General features: G+C 25.8%; 1 protein-coding gene across 3 annotated transcripts; it reads right to left on the bottom strand.

Annotated features, from left to right (window-relative positions):
• Positions 1 to 444: 444 nt before the first annotated feature.
• Positions 445 to 22816, bottom strand: Ak1 (Adenylate kinase 1). Of its 3 annotated transcripts, XM_065503449.1 has the most exons (7): positions 22397 to 22683; positions 5941 to 6024; positions 5048 to 5170; positions 4832 to 4974; positions 1253 to 1337; positions 1018 to 1167; positions 445 to 955 (listed from the first exon to the last, which is right to left on the bottom strand). In XM_065503449.1, exons 1-7 carry the CDS (start codon positions 22397 to 22399, stop codon positions 857 to 859), a joined length of 687 nt encoding a protein of 228 aa, XP_065359521.1. In that variant the 5' UTR covers positions 22400 to 22683; the 3' UTR covers positions 445 to 856. The 3 variants fall into 3 exon arrangements, with proteins under 3 accessions (XP_065359521.1, XP_065359522.1, XP_065359523.1); XM_065503450.1 differs by lacking the exons at positions 5941 to 6024; positions 22397 to 22683 and adding an exon at positions 22706 to 22816; XM_065503451.1 differs by lacking the exon at positions 5941 to 6024.
• Positions 22817 to 23029: the final 213 nt, after the last annotated feature.

Here is a 23029-nt window from a genome sequence, read left to right as displayed (position 1 = left end):
ACACAACACTCGCATCAACTGACACCTTCCCTTTGTTGTTTTTACTCTACCAAAGCCATGTGCTTAATGTAAAAATCTTCCATTCTTATACATATTTGGAAATAAACATAGATAAATACACATAGATCGGAAACTCTGCTGGCAAAGACCTAACTCAGTTGTCAATAACTTAAATGGTGAGAATGTATAACTAAAAAAAACTATGTGAAAACAGAAGCATAGAGAATAGATATAGAGTGGAAACTCTCCTGTCAAAGACCTAACTCAGTTGTCAGAATCCTAAGTGGTGAGAATGTGTTAGTAAAACAAACTATGTATGTGAAAACGAAAGTAACACTCGCACATTATTTTGAGTATTTTTTAGTTTGATTTTTTTTCTATTGTAGTTTCCTTTCTATGTGTATTACTCTATGGAAATAAAGTTTGTTTCTCATTTCAGAGGTGTTTTGTTTTTAAATATTTATTTTTATTTAATTAAAATTCTTAAATTTAATAAATTGAACTAAAATATTTCAGTTTAATATTTGTTTGTTTGTTTATTTTAAAATTAAATTTACTTTGTAAAATTTCTATAAATTTTACCTCGTTTCTTTCGGCTATTGGTGTTGTTTTATTATAATGTTGACTTTTTATTTAATTATGTTTTAAAATTTGTGTTTTTTTTCTATATAAAGCTTGTTAATTAATCTGTTGTTTTGTGCTAAAAAGCTTGAGACTTTTATTTTTTAGAATTTATTACAAATCTTTGGCATTCATTTAAATTCTTTTTGAAAATTTGTGTTTTATTGCATTCTTTGGTTTAATTGAGAGTTAAAATCTAAAAAAAAAAATTTGAAATTATTTTGTATATAAAATTTTAGGCATTTGCAACAGCGACAGCTTTCTTCTGTATCAAACAGTCCAAGGCACAGGTGACATCATGGAAAATTTCATCGACACCACGTTCAGCATTGATCTGCAATTTGATTCTGAATTAGAGAATTTCTTTCTTTAAATTAGTAGTATTATTAAACTTACCACTAAAGTTTTATCGGTGTATTGCGACAAAATATCATTGGTGTTCGATCTGAAGGTGGCAATGCGAGTCTTAATGGTTTCTTCATTGTCGTCGGCACGTTTTTCTGTAGAGGCAGCTGCACGGGCCATAACACGGGAAACCAAAGTGGCCTGTTTGGGGAATTAAAGAAGAAATATGAAAATTAGTTCAATTTTTGTATTCAAATGTTTGTTAAATCATGATTTTTTTTATTACATCTTGACAGTCAAAGAACATGACTAAATCAGCGGGGGCGATTTTCTTTTCAAAGGCCACACCTTGATCCTTTTCACGGGGATAACTGGAATGAAATTAAATTAATCAAAATTAATATTATTTAGAACAGGATTTTATAGCAGTTATTAATTAATTTTTCTGCCAGTAATTTTCTTTTCAAAATTTATTCGAAAAATATTTTTAAAATCGTTTGGTTTCATTTCGTAGGGAGAAAGACAAGCAAACTATGGATTTTTGTTTGGAATTTTTAAAAAGCTTATTTTTGCATATTTTAATAAAAGTGCATGTTTTACCAAAATATGTCAAAAAAGATACAAATCATTTAATTTTCAACAAAATTCTCAAAATTTTTAAAGCATATTTTTGCATATTTGAATAAAAGAACGGGTTATAGAAGAACATGCCAATTAAAGTCAACATAATTGGTTTAATCTACATGTAAAATAATTATCAATATGAATTGATAAAGTTTTAGCAAAATATGGTATTTTTATTAGAATTTTTTTTAAAAAAAGCTTATTTTTGCATATTTTACCAAAATATGTCAAACAAATTATAAATCATTGTTAACAAATAAAAACACACTTATTTTCCAGCTGATTTAATAAATTTCCAACAAAATTCTTTATATTTGTTATGGCATATTTTTGCATATTTCAATAAAAGAGCTGATTATTCAAGAATATGCAAATTAAAGTCAACATAAATGCTTTAGTCAACATATAGACCGATTTTAAATATAAATTGATAAATTTTTAGAAAAATATGGATTTTTATTGGAATTTTTAAAAAGCTTATTTTTGCATATTTTAATAAAAATGCATATTTTACCAAAATATGTCAAAAAATTTATAAATCAATGTTAAAATATGAAAACATACTTATTTTCCAACAAAATTATCCAAATTTTTTAAAGCATATTTTTGCATATTTGAATAAAAGAACGGATTATTCAAGAACATGCCAATTAAAATCAACATAATTGGTTTAATCTACATGTAAAACAATTATCAATATGAATTGATAAATTTTTAGAAAAATATGGATTTTTATTGGAATTTTTAAAAAGCATATTTTTGCATATTTTAATAAAAGTGCTTATTTTACCAAAATATGTCAAAAAATTTATAAATCAATGTTAAAATATATAAATACACTTATTTTCCAACTGATTTAATAAATTTTGAACGAAATTCTCAAAATTTTTTTAAAGCATATTTTTGCATATTTGAATAAAATAGCTGATTATTCAAGAAAATGACAATTAAAGTCAACATAACTGCTTTAGTTAACATATAGATCGATTTTGAATCTGAATTAATACATTTTTAGCAAAATATGGATTTTTATTGGAATTTTTAAAAAGCTTATTTTTGCATATTTTAATAAAAGTGCATATTTTACCAAAATTTGTTAAAAAAGATATAAATCATTGTTAAAATATAAAAACACACTTATTTTCCAGCTGATTTAATAAATTTCCAACAAAATTCTCCAAATTTTTTAAAGCATATTTTTGCATATTTGAATAAAGAGAGGATTATTCAAGAACATGCCAATTAAAATTAATCTACATGTAAAACGATATGGATTTTGATTAGAATTTTTAAAAAGCTTATTTTTGCATATTTTTAATAAAATGCATATTTCACCAAAAAAAAAAAAATCAAAAAAGTTACAAATCATTGTTTAAATATGAAAACACACTTATTTTCCAACTGATTTAATAAATTTTCAACAAAATTCACCACATTTTTTTAAAGCATATTTTTGCATATTTGAATAATAGCACGGATTGTATAAGAACATGCCCATTAAAGTCAACATTATTTATTTATTCTACATATAGAGGGATTAATTCCATCTGAATTAATAAATTTTTAGCAAAATATGGATTTTTATCGGAATTTTTAAAAAGCATATTTTTGCATATTTTACAAATCATTGTTAAAATATGAATGCACACCTATTTTTTCAATATGAACTAATATATTTTAAGCGAAATATACTTTTTTTATCGGAATTTTTAAAAAGCATATTTTAATAAAAGTCAATATTCAACAAAAATATATCAATAAATATAGATGTTTGAGTTTAAATTAAATGACCAGCAAAATTTAATTGATTTTTAAGGGCATATTTTTGTATATTTAAATCTCGAACTGTCAATGTGTCAATAAAAGTCAATATTTTTGCTTTAATATGTATAATAATAGATACATTTTCAATTAGTATCAATAAATATTCAGCCAATGGACATCGAATTTAGATGGGCATATTTAAATAAAAAAACATATTTATATGTATAATAATAGATACATTTTCAATTAGTATCAATAAATATTCAGCCAATGGACATCGAATTTAGATGGGCATATTTAAATAAAAAAACATATTTTCCAAAAAAAATCTTAGATTTTATTTAAATATACCGGTTTTAATGAGTTTTCAACAAAAATTTTAAAGCTTTTTTGTCAATAAAAGACCAAATATTTGAATTAAGGTAAACATAATTAATTTTCAACAAAAGATCGATTTTTTTGCAGAATTTTTAAAATGCATATTTTTGCATATTTTAATAAAAAATCATATTTTACAGAAATATTGCAATAACATTCTAATTTTTTATTCAAATATAATTATAAACGTATTTGCCATTTGATTTAATGAATTTTCAAAAAAAATTTTGTAATTTTTAAAAGCATATTTTTGCATATCTTAATAAAAGGGTATATTTTTAAAAAAAATATGTTAATGAAGTTCCAAATTATTGCTATTCAATCTAACTTAATATATTTTCTTCAAAATATGAATTTTTTCCAGAATTTTAAAAAGCATATTTTTGCATATTTTACAAAAATGTCTCAATAACATTATAAATTTTTATTTAAATGTAAATACAGACGAATTTTCTATGTGATTTAATAAATTTCCAAAAAAATTTCGAAATTTTTTAAATCACATTTTTGCATTTTTTAATACAAAAAAATTATATTCAATTGATATTCAATATAAATTAATAAATTTTGAGCCTAATATCGATTTTACCAGAATTTTTAAAAAGCATATTTTAGCATTTTTTAGTAAATGTGCATATTCTACTGAAACATGACAATAAAAGTCATTATAGTTGCTTAGATAAAAATATAGACTGACTTTCAATATGACCTTCAATCAAATATAAAATGTAACAGACTTTAAATTTTTTATTGATAACGACTTCTACACTCAATACGTTATTATATTGCTAACATTAACCAGTTATTTTTATCAATCAATGCAATGACTATTAAAGATATTAGTAAATTATTCAGACTTGTGTTCATTAAATTATTTTTCTTGGAAATACAATTTTTATAGTGTTAAATTTTCATAATTTCAAAGAATACAGAAAAAGTTATATTTAGACACCAGGCAGAATGACTTATTTAAGTCTCTATTTGTAAGTTTAAAGGTTTTAATAATGAATAGTAAATTTAAATTTTCGTCAAATAATCGTACTACACATTTGCTTATTTAACCTCCAAAATAAATACATATTAAAAAAAACAAACTCACCCATCAATCAAGAAACCCTTGGCACCACTTAATCTCTCACGGATGGCCTTCTCCAACAAACCCAAAACATCATCATTGGATACCAATTTACCCTCCTTCATGATGGCAGCCAATTCTTTTCCCTTATCCGAACCAGAGGCAACCTAGAAGATACAATTTTTTTTACCAAAATAAATCTCTATTCAAAAATGTATCATCCTTTAAGCAAATACCCACCTCATCACGCAACAAATCACCGCTGCTCAAGTGCACAAAACCATATTTCTCCACAATCTTGGCACACTGGGTACCTTTGCCGCAGCCGGGACCGCCCAAAAGCCAAATAATTGGTACACCAACCTGTAACACAACAAAAAATGGATCCATAATGATGTTATAGATTAGAATAAAATGAAAATAACAAATTTATAACAAATATATAATACAATATATATATAGAGAGAGAGAGAGAAAATATTACAATATTTAGGCAAGTTTGCAGCAGTTTACAACAAGCTGAAATGGGTATTAAATTCTTTGTTTTTACAAAAGCCATTTCAATATTTTTTTTATATTTTATTTCTTTAGTTTGTTGCTAAAAGGCTAAAAGAGAGCTTCAAAAAATGCAGTTTTGGTAGAATTAGTAGAGCAAGATTAGAGCAAAATTATTATTTATATATTTTTTTCGATTATTTTTGTATTTTATTTATATATTTATGAAAAACACAAGAAACAACAACCATGCAACACGTGTGTGATAAATTTTCAAAATTTCCATTTTTTTTTTTTTTGTTAAATAAATTTCAAAACCATTTTCAAATTATTATTTTACATTGTGGGAAATGGGTGAGGATCGAAACAATGGGTATATTTTGTGGGGGGAGGAGAAGGGAAAAGAGAGAAAATTGATTTCTATGTTAAGATGTTACACATTTATACGAACACACACACTTAAACATCTTCGTTTATATTCGTTTTACAACAAATCATCATTAAACATTATCATTTAGAGAGAGAGAGATTTTTCACAGCTTTTCACTGTTTTATGATGCTCTGCTCTCTTTTTCATAACTTTTCATTTCATTTCTTATGTTTTGATTTGTTTTTCTTTTTTTGTTGGTTTTACTTACACCCACTTGTTGTCTTCGTAGTTCCATGGCCTTTTGTTTTTCATTGGCTTCCTTCTTCATGGACATTTGGTGACACATAAACAACTACACAAAATTTTTGGAAAATTGAAATTGTATGAAGTTGTTGTTGTAGTATTTGTTGTTGTATTAAAGCGATTTTTTTGTTATTTTGGATTGGTGGAGTTAAATTAATTTTTTGTTTTGTTGCTCTTCAAAAATTGTTGGTTAGTTGAAATGAAGCTTAATATTACAATTTAGTCAATTTTGTATTACATTTTAGTAGTATTTAATTAATAACTATTATAACTTAAGTAGGTATAAATTCATTTAAAACTTATAAGGAAACATTTTTCCCATAGAACAACCCAAAGATTTTAATAAAAGTACATGTGTTTATACAAAATAACTTCGATTTGAAGTGCCAGTTTGCATTTTATTTAAATCATCATAATAAAAATTATAAAAACAAAATAAAAATTAAAGTTTGTGTTTAAATATAGATATATGGGCAATTCCATGTCATCGTACGTGACATTTGAACCCCTATAGTTCCACTCTAAATTTTGCAAAAATAAGAGTATCTGAAAAGTAATTAAGTATTTACTAGGGTATTCGAATTATTTGATTTTTCTCTTGTTCGAATAAAACGAATAATTCGAATAAGAGATTTTAACTTGTTCGAATAATTCGATCACACGTTTAAAATTAATCGAATTATTCGAATATTAAAATTTTTTTTAAAAAAGTAAAGAATGAAATTTTGATGGACATTATCCTGAATTCAAATACAATATAAACGTATTAAGAACTTTTTTATGTCGTTCATTAATTCGGTTTTTAAATTGATTAACTAATTCTTTGATAAATTAATTATTCACTATTTCTAAATTATTTATAACAAATTGTATTATACATCAAGCCGAATCTTTGCTTAATAAAGTGGTCTTGGGGAATTACACAATAAAGAGAATATGTCCAAAGTCAGTGAACGTGGCTAATTTGAAGTTAGGCAGTGCATGATTGACGCATTTACAAGTACTCAAAAAGTGTATTACCATGTTAGATCAACGATGTTCAAAATCATGTACAATACGAACTCCATGCTTTTCTTGCAACAAAACGTTAGTTTGCAATATTTGTGTTTATCATTCGATTTATTAAATAACACTTACGTTCGCGGTTAATAACATCACTTATATACATATATTTTAAGATCATGGCCTTCATCTATTTCAATGTAATCATTATAAATGTCATCCTCAATATCACTTTCGACGACCGTTTCAAAATCACATTCAACTCCACTTTAATCTAAGTTAATCACCCTTATCGTGGTTGGCGTAAACGTCATACGCCTACGACAGTTTCGTACTAGATTAAAGAAACAGTTTGCTTTTTAGCTTTAATCTAGTACGAAACCGTCGTAGGCGTAAGACGTTTAAGCCAACCACGATAAGGGTGAATATTTTGATTATTAATTGAGATTCTTCTAATATTTCGCCAGCAAACAATAGCAAATATTTTATTCCGTACCTTTTATTTTCATTGGTTTAAGTCCTAAGTTAAAAATTTTGAAAGATTTGTTTTTAGAATTGTAATTTCTTGCAATAATATTTATATATTTATAGAAGGAGCTATCGGAACACTCATCTACAGTGATCAAAAGTCCCGTTGTCTTTAGTTATTTGTCGAATTTCAGAAACAATACAATTTTTGTGAGTCATTATTATTTATTTAAATTTGCTATAATGTAAAATTTTAAGGAATTTAATAAATTTAAATATATATGAACATTTATTCGTTTTATTCCATTATTCTACATAAAATTGTTCGAATTATTCGTTATTCAAAAATGGTAATTTTTAAATTGTTCGAATAATTATTCGTAAGAAATTATTCGATTAATCGAACGATCATTAGTCGAATGAATACCCTAGTATTTACGTTCCATTCAGAGGGTACTATATTTCAATAAAAAATATGTACTTTCGAAATAAGGGTATATCGTACGTGACATAAAACGGAAGTAATTTTCATCTTTTAATTTCTTACACTAAACCAAATATTTTTACAATCCGTCATATTTAAATACACTAAATGCGAACGAACATTTTCTTTCTTATTTTATATTGAAAACAACAAATAATTTTGATTTTTTTATTTATATAAAACAAGTGAGAGTGCTATATTCGGCCGTGCCGAATCTTAAAATTTAAAATTTTTTTTTTGGTGAAAAAAAAATCGGGTTCAAAATTTTTTTCCGATTTTGACCCATTGTAGGTCCAACTTACTATGGTCTTATATACGTCGTTGCAAATGTCTTTGAAATATCTATCATTAGATATCCATATTGTCTATGTTAATGTCTTAGTAATCCAGATATATGTAGGTAAAAAATAGGTCAAAAATCGAGGTTTTCCTGGTTTTTTCCTCATATCTCAGCCATTTGTGGACCGATTTTGCTGATTTTAAATAGCAAACTTCTCGAAAGCATGACTGACAGAATTATAGATTTGGATCCCGAAGATATCTGGTGTCTTCAGAAAATTGATTTCAACAGACAGACAGTCGGAAATGAAAAATGTAGAAATTACAAACGGAATGACAAACTTATATATACCCTTCTCACGAAGGTGAAGGGTATAATAATAAAGAAAATGTTCGTTCGCATTTAGTGAGCCGGGCCCAAATAAAATTTTATATCGAACGTGACAGGGTTTCAAAGAACAAGGTGATAATAGAAAAAAAAAACAATCAGAGTCAAATTCAATTCACTACATGCTAATTGGGAGTTTAGTTTTCGCCACCATCTTAGCCGAAAACATAATAATTAATTAAAAAAATTAAATATATTCAGTTTAAACTATTATTTCTGCCCTTCACATAGTAAAATTTTAGTGTTTTATTCTATACAAATCACCTGGAAAAAAGTTTCAAGGGTTTTTGGTTTTTTAGTCGTGGTTGTCATTCTCGTGGAATTGCCCATATGTAGATGTTTTTGGAATTTAAGTTAATACAATTTCCGCAAAATTTCATAGATTTTTAAGGTTTTGATTTAGCTTATGGTGAATGTGTTCCATCAGTTTCAACGTGTGAGAGATCATTTGTTCGTTTCAGAAGTGGCGATTATGAAGCGCAAGACAAAGATCCAGCCAAACAAGTTTGAAGACCAAGAATTAGAGGCATTACTCCCTGAAGATTGTTGTAAAACTCAACAAGAGCATTTAAATCATTGGGAGCTACTCAAGCAGCAATTTCAAAATGTTTGCAAGCAGCAGTGTTCATCCAAAAGCAGGCAAATTGGATACCATACAAATTGAAGCCGAGAGATCTTGAATGACGATTTTGCATGTCTGAAATGCTCCTTAAACGCTATAAAAGAAATTATTTTTTTAATCGATTCTTTACTTGCGATAAAAAATGGATCCATTACAATAACCCGAAGCGTAAGAGATCGTATGTAAAGCCCGATCATCCTGCCGAATCGACACTAAAGCCAAATATCAATGGCGCTAAGGTAATGCTCCAACAAAGGTTGGGAGCAAAACGGTCCTATCTATTATGAGCTGCTTAAATCTAACCAGACCATAACAGGGAACCTGTACCGAACGCAACAGATTCGCTTGAATCGAGAGTTGGCCAAAAACGCCCAAAATGCGGCCAGACATGAAACCGTAATATTCCATCATGACAACACTCGGACACATGTTGCAATACCTCTTAAAAAGTATTTAGAATGAAGTGGTTGGTAAGTATTGCCTCAACCGCTTCATAGTCCAGACCTTGCCCCGTCCGACTATTATTTGCTTCGATCGATGCAAAACTCTCTCTCTGCACGCAGAGAAAAAATATAATTGGGCATGGTTACTGTAACCATTTAAATAGTGTTACAAGTTTTTTTTAACAATATTATAGTCACAGTAACTATTTACATGATTGTGGTAACCATAATATGGTTAATTTATGATTCACATGATTGTACAAATTTGAATGAAGTCAGTCATAAATTATGTCCCATTTTTTTAAAAAAAGCGGACTAAGGTATGGTGAGATTTGATATTTGAATTTTCAAATGCAAACTATACGAGATAAATGGCACACACGAGCATGTTTTTTATAGGCATATTCGTGGGATTTAAGAATAAATTATACATAGTTGGAATTGGTATGAGTACGTAGAACTTTCAGACCTTACAGAGCCACTCCCGAGGGATCTTTGGAGTTCGTCGTCGAAACTTAAATTCAACTGCTCTGCTACGCCTATATGAAATTTCGTTTATTTTATTTAAATGATTTATTTCCGAAATATAATATTTCTGCCCCACTTTGCACAATAGAGGTAAAACATGCATAATTTTTAAAAGGAAGAACTAAATTTTCAATCTAGGACACAATAGTCGTGACCTTTTTCTTCAATAAGCTTTTTCAATATTTGTAATACGAGTAGAGTAACGTTTAATCATATTTTTTTAAATTTCATTCCCATTTCCCTAAAAATCTATATATTTCAGCTACGTCTATATAAATATTCCCCCCATATAAATGTAGCTATAAAATTTGTATTTAAGGCAAATTGCCAAGTTTTTTTTTCACTTTTGCTCTATATTTGAGGCAAGTGGTTCAGAAAACCACAAAGAAAACACGACAACAAATACAACATATTGTACATAAATATAAAATTGTTTTTATAAAAAGACACATAAATATTTAGTTATTGTCATTAAGGAGCGACGACAATCAAATAAACAAGAGGAAAAAAAAAAACTTTAACCTTCAGCAAAGTTTTTCTTTAAATTTTATTAAAAATTTCAAACATAAACATTGTGTCTCAGTAAAATTATAAGGTCTTTTTGTTTTTTTTATTATAATTTTAGTTTTTTTTATTACTTATGTGTATTATAAATATATTTTAAGGTTTTAGGAAATAATCAAGCAAAAAATAACATCATACGATGTTTGATATTATATACATTTATTTATTGAGAACAAATTAAATTTGAAAATAGAATAATTATTATTTTTCATTAAATAACGAGATCAGAAAGAACCTTTAGAAATTGTCACTATGTTAATTTTTAACAAGGATTCCAAATTTCCCTAACTTAGTCTTAGATGTTGCAATGCTAAACACCTTAATAATTTCTTTAAGAAATGATAACTTAAATTTATATAAAGTTTATTTCAAACAGGAATACTGACTATTCAATTAGTTTTCCTGGCAAAAAACTGCTCATCTTTTAAAGCCAAGAACGAATCAAGCCAATATCTGATACTCTGTTCCAAAGTGAAGCATATCCCAGGGAGAGCGTTTTGCATCGATCGTAACAAATAGTAGTCCGATGGGGCACGGTCTGGACTATAAGGCGGGTGGCAAAAATGTGGCCGAGTCGCATAATCAGCGTTTTCGGCATGTATTTTGTTGTTGCAAGAGTTACGGTTTTGAAAATTACGTATATTTAAAAAAGTTATCGATAACATTGATTTTCCATAGAAAAGTTTTACATAGCTTTGATTTTCTATAGAAAGGTTATCGATAACTTTGATTTTTAATAGAAAAGTTATCGATAACTTTGATTTTCAATAGGAAAGTTATCGATAACTTTGATTTTTAATAGAAAAGTTTCGATAACTTTGATTTTCAATATAAAAGTTTCGATAACTATGATTTTCAATAGAAAAGTTATCGATAGCTTTGATTTTCTATAAGAAAGTTATCGATAGCTTTGATTTTCTATAAGAAAGTTATCGATAACTTTGATTTTCAATAGGAAAGTTATCGATAACTTTGATTTTCAATAGAAAAGTTTCGATAACTTGGATTTTCTATAAGAAAGTTATCTATAACTTTGATTTTCAATAGAAAAGTTATCGATAACTTTGATTTTCAATATAAAAGTTATCGATAGCTTTGATTTTCAATATAAAAGTTATCGATAGCTTTGATTTTCAATATAAAAGTTATCGATAACTTTGATTTTCAACCGAAAAGTTATCGATAACTTTGATTTTCAACAGAAAAGTTATCGATAATTTTGATTTTCCATAGAAAAGTTATCGATAACATTGTTTTTCTATACAAAAGTTATCGATAACTATGATTTTCCATAAAAAGTGATCGCTAACTTGGATGTTCCATAGAAAATTCATCTAGAAAAGTCATCGATTATTTTGATTTTCTTAAAAAAATAAAGAAAAACTTATCGATAATATGGATTTTCGATAGAAAAGTTATCGATAACTTGGATATTGAATAAAAAAAAGCTATCGATAATTTTAATTGTCAATAGAAAACTTATAGAAAAGTTATAATGTTTTACACTTTTAAAATACACAATTCATGATGAAAAACTAAAAACTCTTGATTATTTTATTAACAATGATCAGAAGTTATAGCACTCAAGAGAGCGCAATCCTTTGAATTATTTATGCAGTCGTTAGAAATTTGCTTTCAAATTTTAGAAGTTATAATAAAATTTACGATGGAATAGCAAAGTTTCTTGGTAGATGATATTTAAAATTGTTTATAATCTGTATTATTATGAATTTTTTACAACACAACAACACAATTTAGTGACTATCATGTATTTTGTTGTTGCTAGAGTAAGGATTTTGACAATTACGTCTCGTATCTATGTTATCCTATGTATTAAAATTTAAACCTTTGAAATAGATACATTTAAATTATACAAAAGTTTCCTTAATTAATTTTAACTTTATTGACAACAATTTGTCTTTTTTTAATATTAGCATAGTATTAAATTCTGTTTAATGATTTTTAAGAAGTTCTTCCTTGTTCTATTAAAAAAATATCAAATTTATTTCCATTTGTCCAAACTATCAATCAATTTGATATTTTAATGTCTGTACATTAGATTGAAATTTCCGTTAAAACAAATAAATAGCTTTATTATGCAAAAAAATATATATTTAAAAATTACCCCAATAAAATCATGTTATATTTCATATAATAAATTTTCTTTCCATTCTACAGCAAGAAATCACTCAATTTAGAAAAATTAACAAGATGTCGGCAAGAAAATACACCAAAAAAACAAAGAAAATACAAAAACAATTGCAATATTTACACATTTCTATTTTGTATATGGCTGTAGTAGTGAAAATAAGAAAACAATAACAAAAATATTTTTGTTGTTTTTGTTTTGTTTCATAAACATTTCACGCCGCAATTGTTAATAAATTAATTGTTGATTTTGCCACCTACTCTCTCAGTTATTTAATGCAAACACACATACAGACAAACACAAATACATTTGTTTATGCAAACAAAACAATTTTGTGAAAAGAAAGGGGGTAGAGAGAGGAGCACAAAAGGTGGTACTCAAACATTTAGAGCGAAAAATTAACGGTTTGTAACTAGAAAAAGACGAAGAACTACATATTTACAGGTTCAAAGCGAATTTATATCTATATAAATTCACCTTGTGCAGGTTTAAATTAAATTTTAATACAATTTTGTTTTATTTATTAGTTAATTGTACCTATAATATTTAAGGAATAAATACAGATTCACCATTTTTATAAGCAGACATTTTCTTGTTACTGAAATTTATTATTGCCTTTATTATTGTTTATTTAAGAACCTCTGCCTGCTCCCTCCCTGCCAGCCACCTTCTACCAACATGTCAATCATTGAAATCTGTGAAATCAATTACAATAACAATAGGAAAATACTAATTTATAAATACAATTATCATACTGCTAAATACAAATCAAATCATTGAAAACAATTTCGCCATTAACAAAATTGTTTTTTTTTGTTTGGTTTAGTTTCTTCAAACGTGTGTACATATATTTTACGCCCGATTTAAAAATATTGAAATTTGTTTGGTTTGGTTTTTATTTTACGTAAATGAAGTGTTAATATACATCATCTTAATATGTGAAATTATTTTTTTTTTATTTATATTTAAAACATGAAGGTCATTTTTGAAAATGTTTGTTTTATTTAAACAAAACGCATTTATTAAGTTCAATAAACTTTTTATTTTCTTAAAAAGTAAAGCAAAATGTCAGTTTTATTAATGTTTTAATAACAACAAAAAAAAGATTTTTAATGTTTATTTAACTTTAAAAAGAAATTTATTAATGTTTTGGCGACAAATTTTATTATTCTGTTGTTAAAATTTTGAAAAAAAAACATTAAACAACATTTCCTTAACAGATTGTTGACTTTTAATAGGTACTTTCTAAATAAAAATAATGATTTAGTTAACAAAATTAACCCCCTTACTTCAGCTTACTTTCTAGAAATTTTTCATATAAAATCTTTTGATTTTCAAATATTTTTAAAATTTTCTAAAAAATTCTGAAAAAAATTTAATTTTCAAAAATTTTTCTTCTATAAATTATAGCTATAATTATAAAATTTCTTTTAACTCATTAAAGATTAATTTAAATTTCTTCTCCTATTAAATATACACTTTTATATTTATTAAAAATCATCATGATTTCATTTACAAATTTATTTTAAAATATGTTGTGGTTTCTTATTCACGTTTTTGACCTTTGATCTCATCTCACAGTTACGTTGCTGTTAATTTATGTACCTATTCACCTTAAACATTTCAACATGTTTATGTGAATATTTGCCCAACTAAATAAACAAAAATATTAATAGAATTTAAAAAAGAATCTTAAATATGAATAGGCGTCACTTCTTAAATTTGTTAAAAATTACGAATTGTTTTAAAATTCTGTTTATAAAAAATTTACTAATATCTACATATTAATATTTAAATCCTTTAAATTTAATTTTATATCATTAAAATGGTTTGGCCTTTAAATTTTTACTACAAATACTTTTTCTTAATAGTTAATTACATGTTGTTATAATTCTCATGATAAATTTTAAATTATGGTTAGTTATAATAAACAGCGTCATTTGGATTATACTCACACATTAAATATTTATAGAATAAAAGTATGAATGACCAGTTGTCATGCCAAAATTACACTTGTACGGAAACAATTGCTCGTACAATATGCTATAATTCGTAGTTTTAAATTTAAATATTAACCCTTTAAAAGAGCATAATGCTTAGTTTCAGTGATCCTTTCTAGTAAATGTTCTGCATACTCGAAAGCAGATTTGCAAGAAGTCTACTGTCACCTCCTTATCAACCTGATTACAGAAGGAAAGATTTCCAAGTGTATTGAATAGAAAAGTTATCGATAAATTAGATTTTCTATAAAACAAGTTGTCGATAACATGGATTTTCCAAAGAAAAGTTATCGATAACTTTAATTTTAAATAGAAACTTAATCGATAACTCTGATTTTCTACAGAAAAGTAATCGATAACTTTCATTTTAAATAGAAAAATTATCGATAACTTTGATTTCCAGTAGAAAAGTTATCGACAACTTTGATTTCCAATAGAAAAGTTATCGATAATTTTAGTGTTCCATAGAAAGGTTATCGATAACTTTGATTTTAAATAGAAACTTAATCGATAACTCTGATTTTCACAGAAAAGTAATCGATAACTTTAATTTTAAATATAAAAGTAATCGATAACTTTGATTTTAAATAGAAAAGTTATCGATAATTTTAGTGTTCCATAGAAAGGTTATCGATAACTTTGATTTTAAATAGAATAGTTATCGATAACTTTGAATTTCCATAGAAAAGTTTGCGATAACGTGGATTTTTTTAAAAAAGTTTTCGATAAGTTCGATTTTCTATAAATAAGTTATCTATATCTATGATTTTTAATAGAAAACTTATCGATAACTTGGATGTTCCATAGAAAATTCATCGATAACTTGGATTTTCCATAGAAAAGTTATCGATAACTTGGATTTTCCATAGAAAAGTTATCGATGACTTTGATTTTCCATAAAAAAGTTATCGATAACATTGATTTTCCATAGAAAAGTTATCGATAACTTTGATTTTCCATAGAAAAGTTTTCGATAACTTTGATTTTCCATAGAAAAGTTTTCGATAACTTTGATTTTCCATAGAAAAGTTTTCGATAACTTTGATTTTCCATAGAAAAGTTATCGATAACTTTGATTTTCCATAGAAAAGTTATCGATAACTTTGATTTTCCATAGAAAAGTTATCGATAACTTTGATTTTCCATAGAAAAGTTATCCATAACTTTGATTTTCCATAGAAAAGTTATCAATAACTTTGATTTTCCATAGAAAAGTTATCGATAACTTTGATTTTCCATAGAAAAGTTATCGATAACTTTGATTTTCCATAGAAAAGTTATCGATAACTTTGATTTTCAAAAGAAAAGTTATCGATAACTTTGATTTTCAAAAGAAAAGTTATCGATAACTTTGATTTTCAAAAGAAAAGTTATCGATAACTTTGATTTTCAAAAGAAAAGTTATCGATATCTATGATTTTCAAAAGAAAAGTTATCGATATCTATGATTTTAAAAAGAAAAGTTATCGATGAATTTGAATGAATTCAACTTGGATTTTCATTTAATTTTCAATGAAAAACTTGTATATAGAAAAGTTATAATGTTTTACACTTTTAAAATGCACAATTCATGATAAAAAACTAAATATTGTTGAGTATATTGTTATTAACATTGATCAGAAGTTATAGCGCCTAAATATTTATGCATTCGTTAGAAATTTGCTTTAAAATTTTAGAAAGTTATAATAAAATTTACGATGGAATTGCAAAGTTTCAAATAAAATAAAAATTTTGAGACAAAATTTTTATCAACATGAGATAATGATGTCAAACGAATCTCCTATCACACTGATTATCTTTTGTTGAAATTGACAGTTATGAAGGTATATGGGATGCATTGGCAAGCTATATTGTAAACAGAAATCAGTTGATTTTAAAATATGTAGAGAAAAGTTATAAAGAAATAAAATAAATTTATTTTGAGTCATTTATACTCTCGCTTATTTTTATTAAATTTTTTATTTAACTTATTTATATACTTTTTAAAAATAAATTCTTTCACATTTATTTCCATAATATTACACATTTATTTAAAGTTCATAAAGGGTTAAAAATAAAAATTCATAACTCACATTTAGTACAACACAATTTGTGTGTCACAGCCATAGAGAAATACACATTGAGTGACACATATTAAATGTCATGACATTTTAAAGTTAAATGTCATTGAAGACAAATCTATTTTTACGTTTATAAATGAAAAAACACTTTATTACAGATTTATTTTATTACATTTTAAATGAGGTAATAAACATTTATTTTTTTTTTAATTTTTTTATATTTCACTGATATCCTTGACATTATCCTTTTTGGTACACTTAACAATATTTTAGACAATATTCTTTTTTTTTAAATTAACGTTTGATTTGATTTTGTTTTCTTTCTTAACTAACTAACTAACACTTTCAAATAATCATGATGACTGTTCCAAAATCTGTTAAAAACTCTAAGTTTTATTTTTATATTTAATTATCATCATATGAATTTGGTAGCTTCTATTTAGTTTTTTTTTTTGCTTCTTTTTGTTGTCGTCTTAAGCACATTATTTTAATTTTGTTTTTGTTTGTTACTCTGGTTTTAATATTTATGATGCTTCATTTTTTGGGAATTTTTGTTTATGCAAATCAAGTCGCCGCTAGAAACCCGATCAATTTTTATCTGACGTCAAAATACCAATGGAATGTCAATTTTCTACTTTTTCTCAAGACGGGTTTTTTTTCGAATCCATTTGTTTAAATGGGCAAATGACTTGGCAAAAGACAAAAAATTTTATAAACAAAAACAAAGTCTGTTTTTTCTGCTGCTCTCTCTCTTAATTTCTTTTGTTTTTGTTGTCTGGGTCTGGGAGCCGGCGACAGATTTTGACGCCATCTGACTCCTCTCGTAAAATCCAACAAACAAATATATACAAACTTAACTAATAGATTGTTATTTAATACAAGACAAAAAACAAATTTGTATGTTTTTGTCTGCATTAATTAGTTAAGTTAATTAAAATAACAAAAAAAAAAAGTGTTGAAAAAAATGGTTAAAGAAATGAATAAATTCACTTTAATATGAGTGTAGGAATCTGGGTTTTTACGAAAACTGTTGTTGTCTTGTATGCCAACATCTCCAAGATAATAAAAATGGGTCGGTTTGTTATTTAATCGATTTGTTGGATTGGATTTTTTATAAATTTTCTTGGAGTTAAAGTTCAACTACTTGTTTTTTTTTTCAAATTTATGTAAATTTTGTAGTAATTCGACTTGTTTGGCAGCATTTTTTGCGGCTTATACATAGATTTAAATAGTTTAAATCTGCAAGAATTAAATTAAAAAATTCTCTGAAAACATGTAAAAATATTTGCCAAGGCCATAGAACTAGATTCCCCAAAACCAGATAAATTTAAATTAGAATTTTGGGAAAAACCGCATGAATTTAATATGCATGTTTAGATTGAGCAGATTACGATTTATTACATTTATAAATGGCGGCTATGGTTTCTAACGTTCAAGTTTAACTTCTGATAAACTTTGATTTTCTAGAGTTATAGATAACTTTGATGTTTTATGGAAGAGTTATCGATAAAATTGATTTTCTATAGAAACATTACAGATAATTTTGCTCTTCTACAGAAAATTTGCCTTTAATTTTAGTTTTCTGTTTAAAATATATCAATCACTTTGATTTTCCATGAAAAGTTATCGATAACATTGATTTTGCATAAAAAAATTACCGATAACTTGGTTTTTCTTTGGAAAAGTTATCGATAACTTGAATTTCCTATAGAAAGGTTATGGATAATTTGGATTTGCTTAGGACAATTTATCGATAACTCTATTTTCTCTAGAATTGTTATTGATAACTTGGATTTTCATTGATTTACTTTGATTTTCCATAGAAAAGTTGTCATTGACTTGGATTTTCTATAGAAAATGATTGATTATTTAAATTTTCCATAAAAAAGTTGTCGATAACACTGGTTTTCTATTGAAAAGTTATCGATAACATTGATTTTGCATAAATAATTTATCGATAACTTGGATTTACTTTGAAAAAATTATGGATAATTTAGATTAGCTTTGGACAATTAGATTTTATTTGAAAATGTTAGCGATAACTTGGATTTTCGTTGGAAAAGTTATTGATAAGTAAAGTTGTCTTTAATGTTTTGTCTTTCTTCAGAAAAGTTATTGATAACTTTTATTTTCCATAGAAAATTTATCCATATTAGTTTAGTTTAATGTGCGTCATCATAAAACTATTTTTATAACAATGATTTTTTGCCATTCTTTTGTTAAACAAATCTAATTCTCCATTTCTGTATGTAGATCAGGAGAATGTTCTAAAACGATTGTTTGCTAATTTTATGCCAGTTTTAGTGGTTGTTATTTTTCTTTTGTGTGTGTGTTTTTTTTTTCTAAGACTTGCTAATTAAAATAATAAATTTGTAGTGCTATTTTTAAAATTATTAGTTAATCGCTAGTAGTCTTAGCTACAATTTTAATTTTTTCATCTTTTGCAAATTTTTTTGAAAGGGAAATATTTAAGTTTGATTTATATATCGTTTGTCATTTTTATCTTAATTTTTCAAGCCACTACCAGTTCTTATAGCTATAAATTGTTCTGTCGGTTTTAGTTTTCTTGTTTTGAAATTTAAGTTTTTTGAAATTATAATTAGGGAATTGAAAACTTTCAAGTTTTCAATTAAACACTTAGTCAACTATTTTGTTGTTGTGGCATTTTTCAAATTATTGTATTGATATGTTAAATCGAAATTTAATGACAAATCTATAGAGATGAAAGAAGTGTTAGATCACAGTTTGTCGCTGGTGTGACCAACTAACGAAATAATTCGTTTTTAAGAAACCTTAAAAAATGCATGATTTTCTTCGTAAAAGTTGCAATAATTCTGTTTTTTATTTACAGAAAAGTATTATAATTTTCTGTAGACACTAAATTTTTCGAATGTTTAAAGAAAACCATTCATTTTCTTTTGAAAAGTTATCGATAATTTGATTTTCTATAAAAAAAATTATCGATAACTTTGATTTTCTATAGAGAAGTTATCGAAAACTTTGATTTTCTATAGAAAAGTTATCGATAACATTGATTTTCCACAGAAAAGTTATCGATAACTTTGATTTTCTAAAGAAAAGTTATCGATAACATTGTTTTCCCATGAAAATATGTCGATAACCTTGATTTTTTATACAAAAGTTATCGATAACTTTGATTTTCTATAGAGAAGTTATCGATAACTTAGATTTTTTAAAGAAAAGTTATCGATAGCTTAGAGTTTTGTAGAAAACTTTTCTATAACTTGGATTTTTATAGAAAACTATTCGATAACGCTGATTTGCTATAGTTGTCGATATCTTGGATTATTTAAAGAAAAGTTATCGATAACTTTATTTTTTTAAAGAAAAGTTATCGATAACACCGATTTTCCATAGAAAAGTTATCGATAGCTTTGTTTTTCCATAGAAAAGTTATCGATAACCTTGATTTTTTATAGAAAAGTTATCGATAACTTAAATTTTCTATAGAGAAATTATCGATAACTTAGATTTTTTAAATAAAACTTATCGATAACTTGGATTTTTGTAGAAAACTTTTCAATAACTCTGATTTTCTCTAGAAAAGTTACCGATAATTTTAATGTTCTATGGAAAAGTTGTCGATAACTTTGAATTTCTATAGATAAGTTATCGATAACTTGTGTTTTATAAAGAATTTATTGATAACTTGGATTCTTTAAAGAAAAGCTGTCGATAACATTGATTTTCTATAGAAAAGTTATCGATAACTTTGATTTTCTATAGAAAAGTTATCGATAACTTTGATTTTCTATAGAAAAGTTATCGATAACTTTGATTTTCTATAGAAAAGTTATCGATAACTTTGATTTTCTATAGAAAAGTTATCGATAACTTTGATTTTCTATAGAAAAGTTATCGATAACTTTGATTTTCTATAGAAAAGTTATCGATAACTTTGATTTTCTATAGAAAAGTTATCGATAACTTTGATTTTCTATAGAAAAGTTATCGATAACTTTGAAAAGTTATCGATAACTTTGATTTTCTATAGAAAAGTTATCGATAACTTTGATTTTCTATAGAAAAGTTATCGATAACTTTGATTTTCTATAGAAAAGTTATCGATAACATTGATTTTCTATAGAAAAGTTATCGATAACTTTGATTTTCTATAGAAAAGTTATCGATAACTTTGATTTTCTATAGAAAAGTTATCGATAACTTTGATTTTCTATAGAAAAGTTATCGATAACTTTGATTTTCTATAGAAAAGTTATCGATAACTTTGATTTTCTATAGAAAAGTTATCGATAACTTTGATTTTCTATAGAAAAGTTATCGATAACTTTGATTTTCTATAGAAAAGTTATCGATAACTTTGATTTTCTATAGAAAAGTTATCGATAACTTTGATTTTCTATAGAAAAGTTATCGATAACTTTGATTTTCTATAGAAAAGTTACCGAGAATTTTTATGTTCTATGGAAAAGTTGTCGATAACTTTGAATTTCTATAGAGAACTTGTGTTTTATAGAGAAAAGTTATCGATAACCTTTTGATAACTATGATTTTCTATAGAAAAGTAAACGATCATTTTGATTTTCTACAGAAAAATTAAGATTTCCTTCAGAAAAGTTATCGATAAAGTAGGTTTTTGAAGAAAAACTTTTCGATATCTTTGATTTTATTAAGAAAAATCGCGATAATCTGGATACTATATAAAACATATTTTGATAACTTTATTTTTTTTTAAATTTCTATAGAAAATGAATGCAATAATAATTTTTTTTAGATAATAGGGATCTATCTAGATTTATTTTACATCAGGAAATTTGAATGTATCTGTATATATTTAAAATCCACTAAATATTCATTAAATCGATATATAATATTCATCTACAATAAATTAAATGCATTTAATTTTAATCAATAAAAACACAGCTGAAGTGATTACACTTCTTAAAAGAACTGCTATTACTCATGTTTTTTTTTTTGTTTTTTATCTTGTACTTTGTCTTTTTCTCAAAGTTGGCATCACTTTTTCATGGTCAATGCAATTTTTTCAGAGCAAAAACAGAGATGACAATGAAATGCAACAAAAACAATAAAAAAAACTCGATAAAAAAAGAGAAAAGAAACAAATACAGGTCAAGGTTGCCAAATCTTTTACAAGAGTAAATCACGCATATCAATTGCCCTTATTCGTAATATTGTTGTTGTTTGTAATAAAATGCAGTAGAAAGTGGGTTAAAAAAAATCCACCCCATTAAAGTGCAAATTTCAAAAGTGAATAAACGGAGGACGTTATTTTTAAAATTATGTATTAGTAAAGTTTAAATCGAAAGGTAAAATATTTTAAATAATTTATGTTAGCAATTAATTTGTTCTTCTTATATAAAACGTTTGCCAAAATAGCGGATTTTTATTTTTTTGCTTAAAAACAAATTAAGATAAATAAATAGATACTCACCATGATGATTAGATGAAATTTATTAAACTTTTTTGAATTATAAAAAATTCTTTCAAGAACAAACTAACACACACACTTAGCAGTTGTTGTGTAGTTTATAAAAACTGAATATAAATTTCCTTTTGAAATTTATTACCGCACAGTAGCACGCGCACACACACACTCTCACACGTTCAAACTCTAGTTCTGTAGCAAAAGGCGAACGCGGAAAATTCCTTGTTTTACCGTTAGAATTTTATCAAAAGATGATTTTCAATTGAGTTGCTTGTAGCGACTGAATATCTAGATTTCTGTTTATTTTTCACATACCTTTAATTTCGAGTTGTTTTCATTATCAGCGCTCATTTTCTTTGTTGCAAAATCTTATGATAAATTTTCTTTTGAGTCGTTTTTTGTTGTTTTTCTTATTTGATTTGGCATGAAAATTGAAAATTAGCTGGTTTTTCTGTTGTTTGTCTGAATTTGTTTATTTTTCTTTTGAATTTACTTTCACTCACTCATATTCTGACATGTGACTCAACGGTTGGTTTGTTTGTCTCTCATTGGAAATCATGTGTGTGAGAGGGAAGTAAAGTGATGCCAGACTGCGAGTGTGGAGTATATGTAGGGGATAATGGAATTGTGTTTGGGACT

The sequence above is a fragment of the Calliphora vicina genome, chromosome 3 (genome assembly GCF_958450345.1).
Source record: "Calliphora vicina chromosome 3, idCalVici1.1, whole genome shotgun sequence".
Taxonomy (NCBI): Eukaryota; Metazoa; Arthropoda; class Insecta; order Diptera; family Calliphoridae; genus Calliphora; species Calliphora vicina.
The sequence above is the reverse complement of the archived record's forward strand: the minus strand, read 5'-3'. Positions and strand labels throughout refer to the sequence as shown.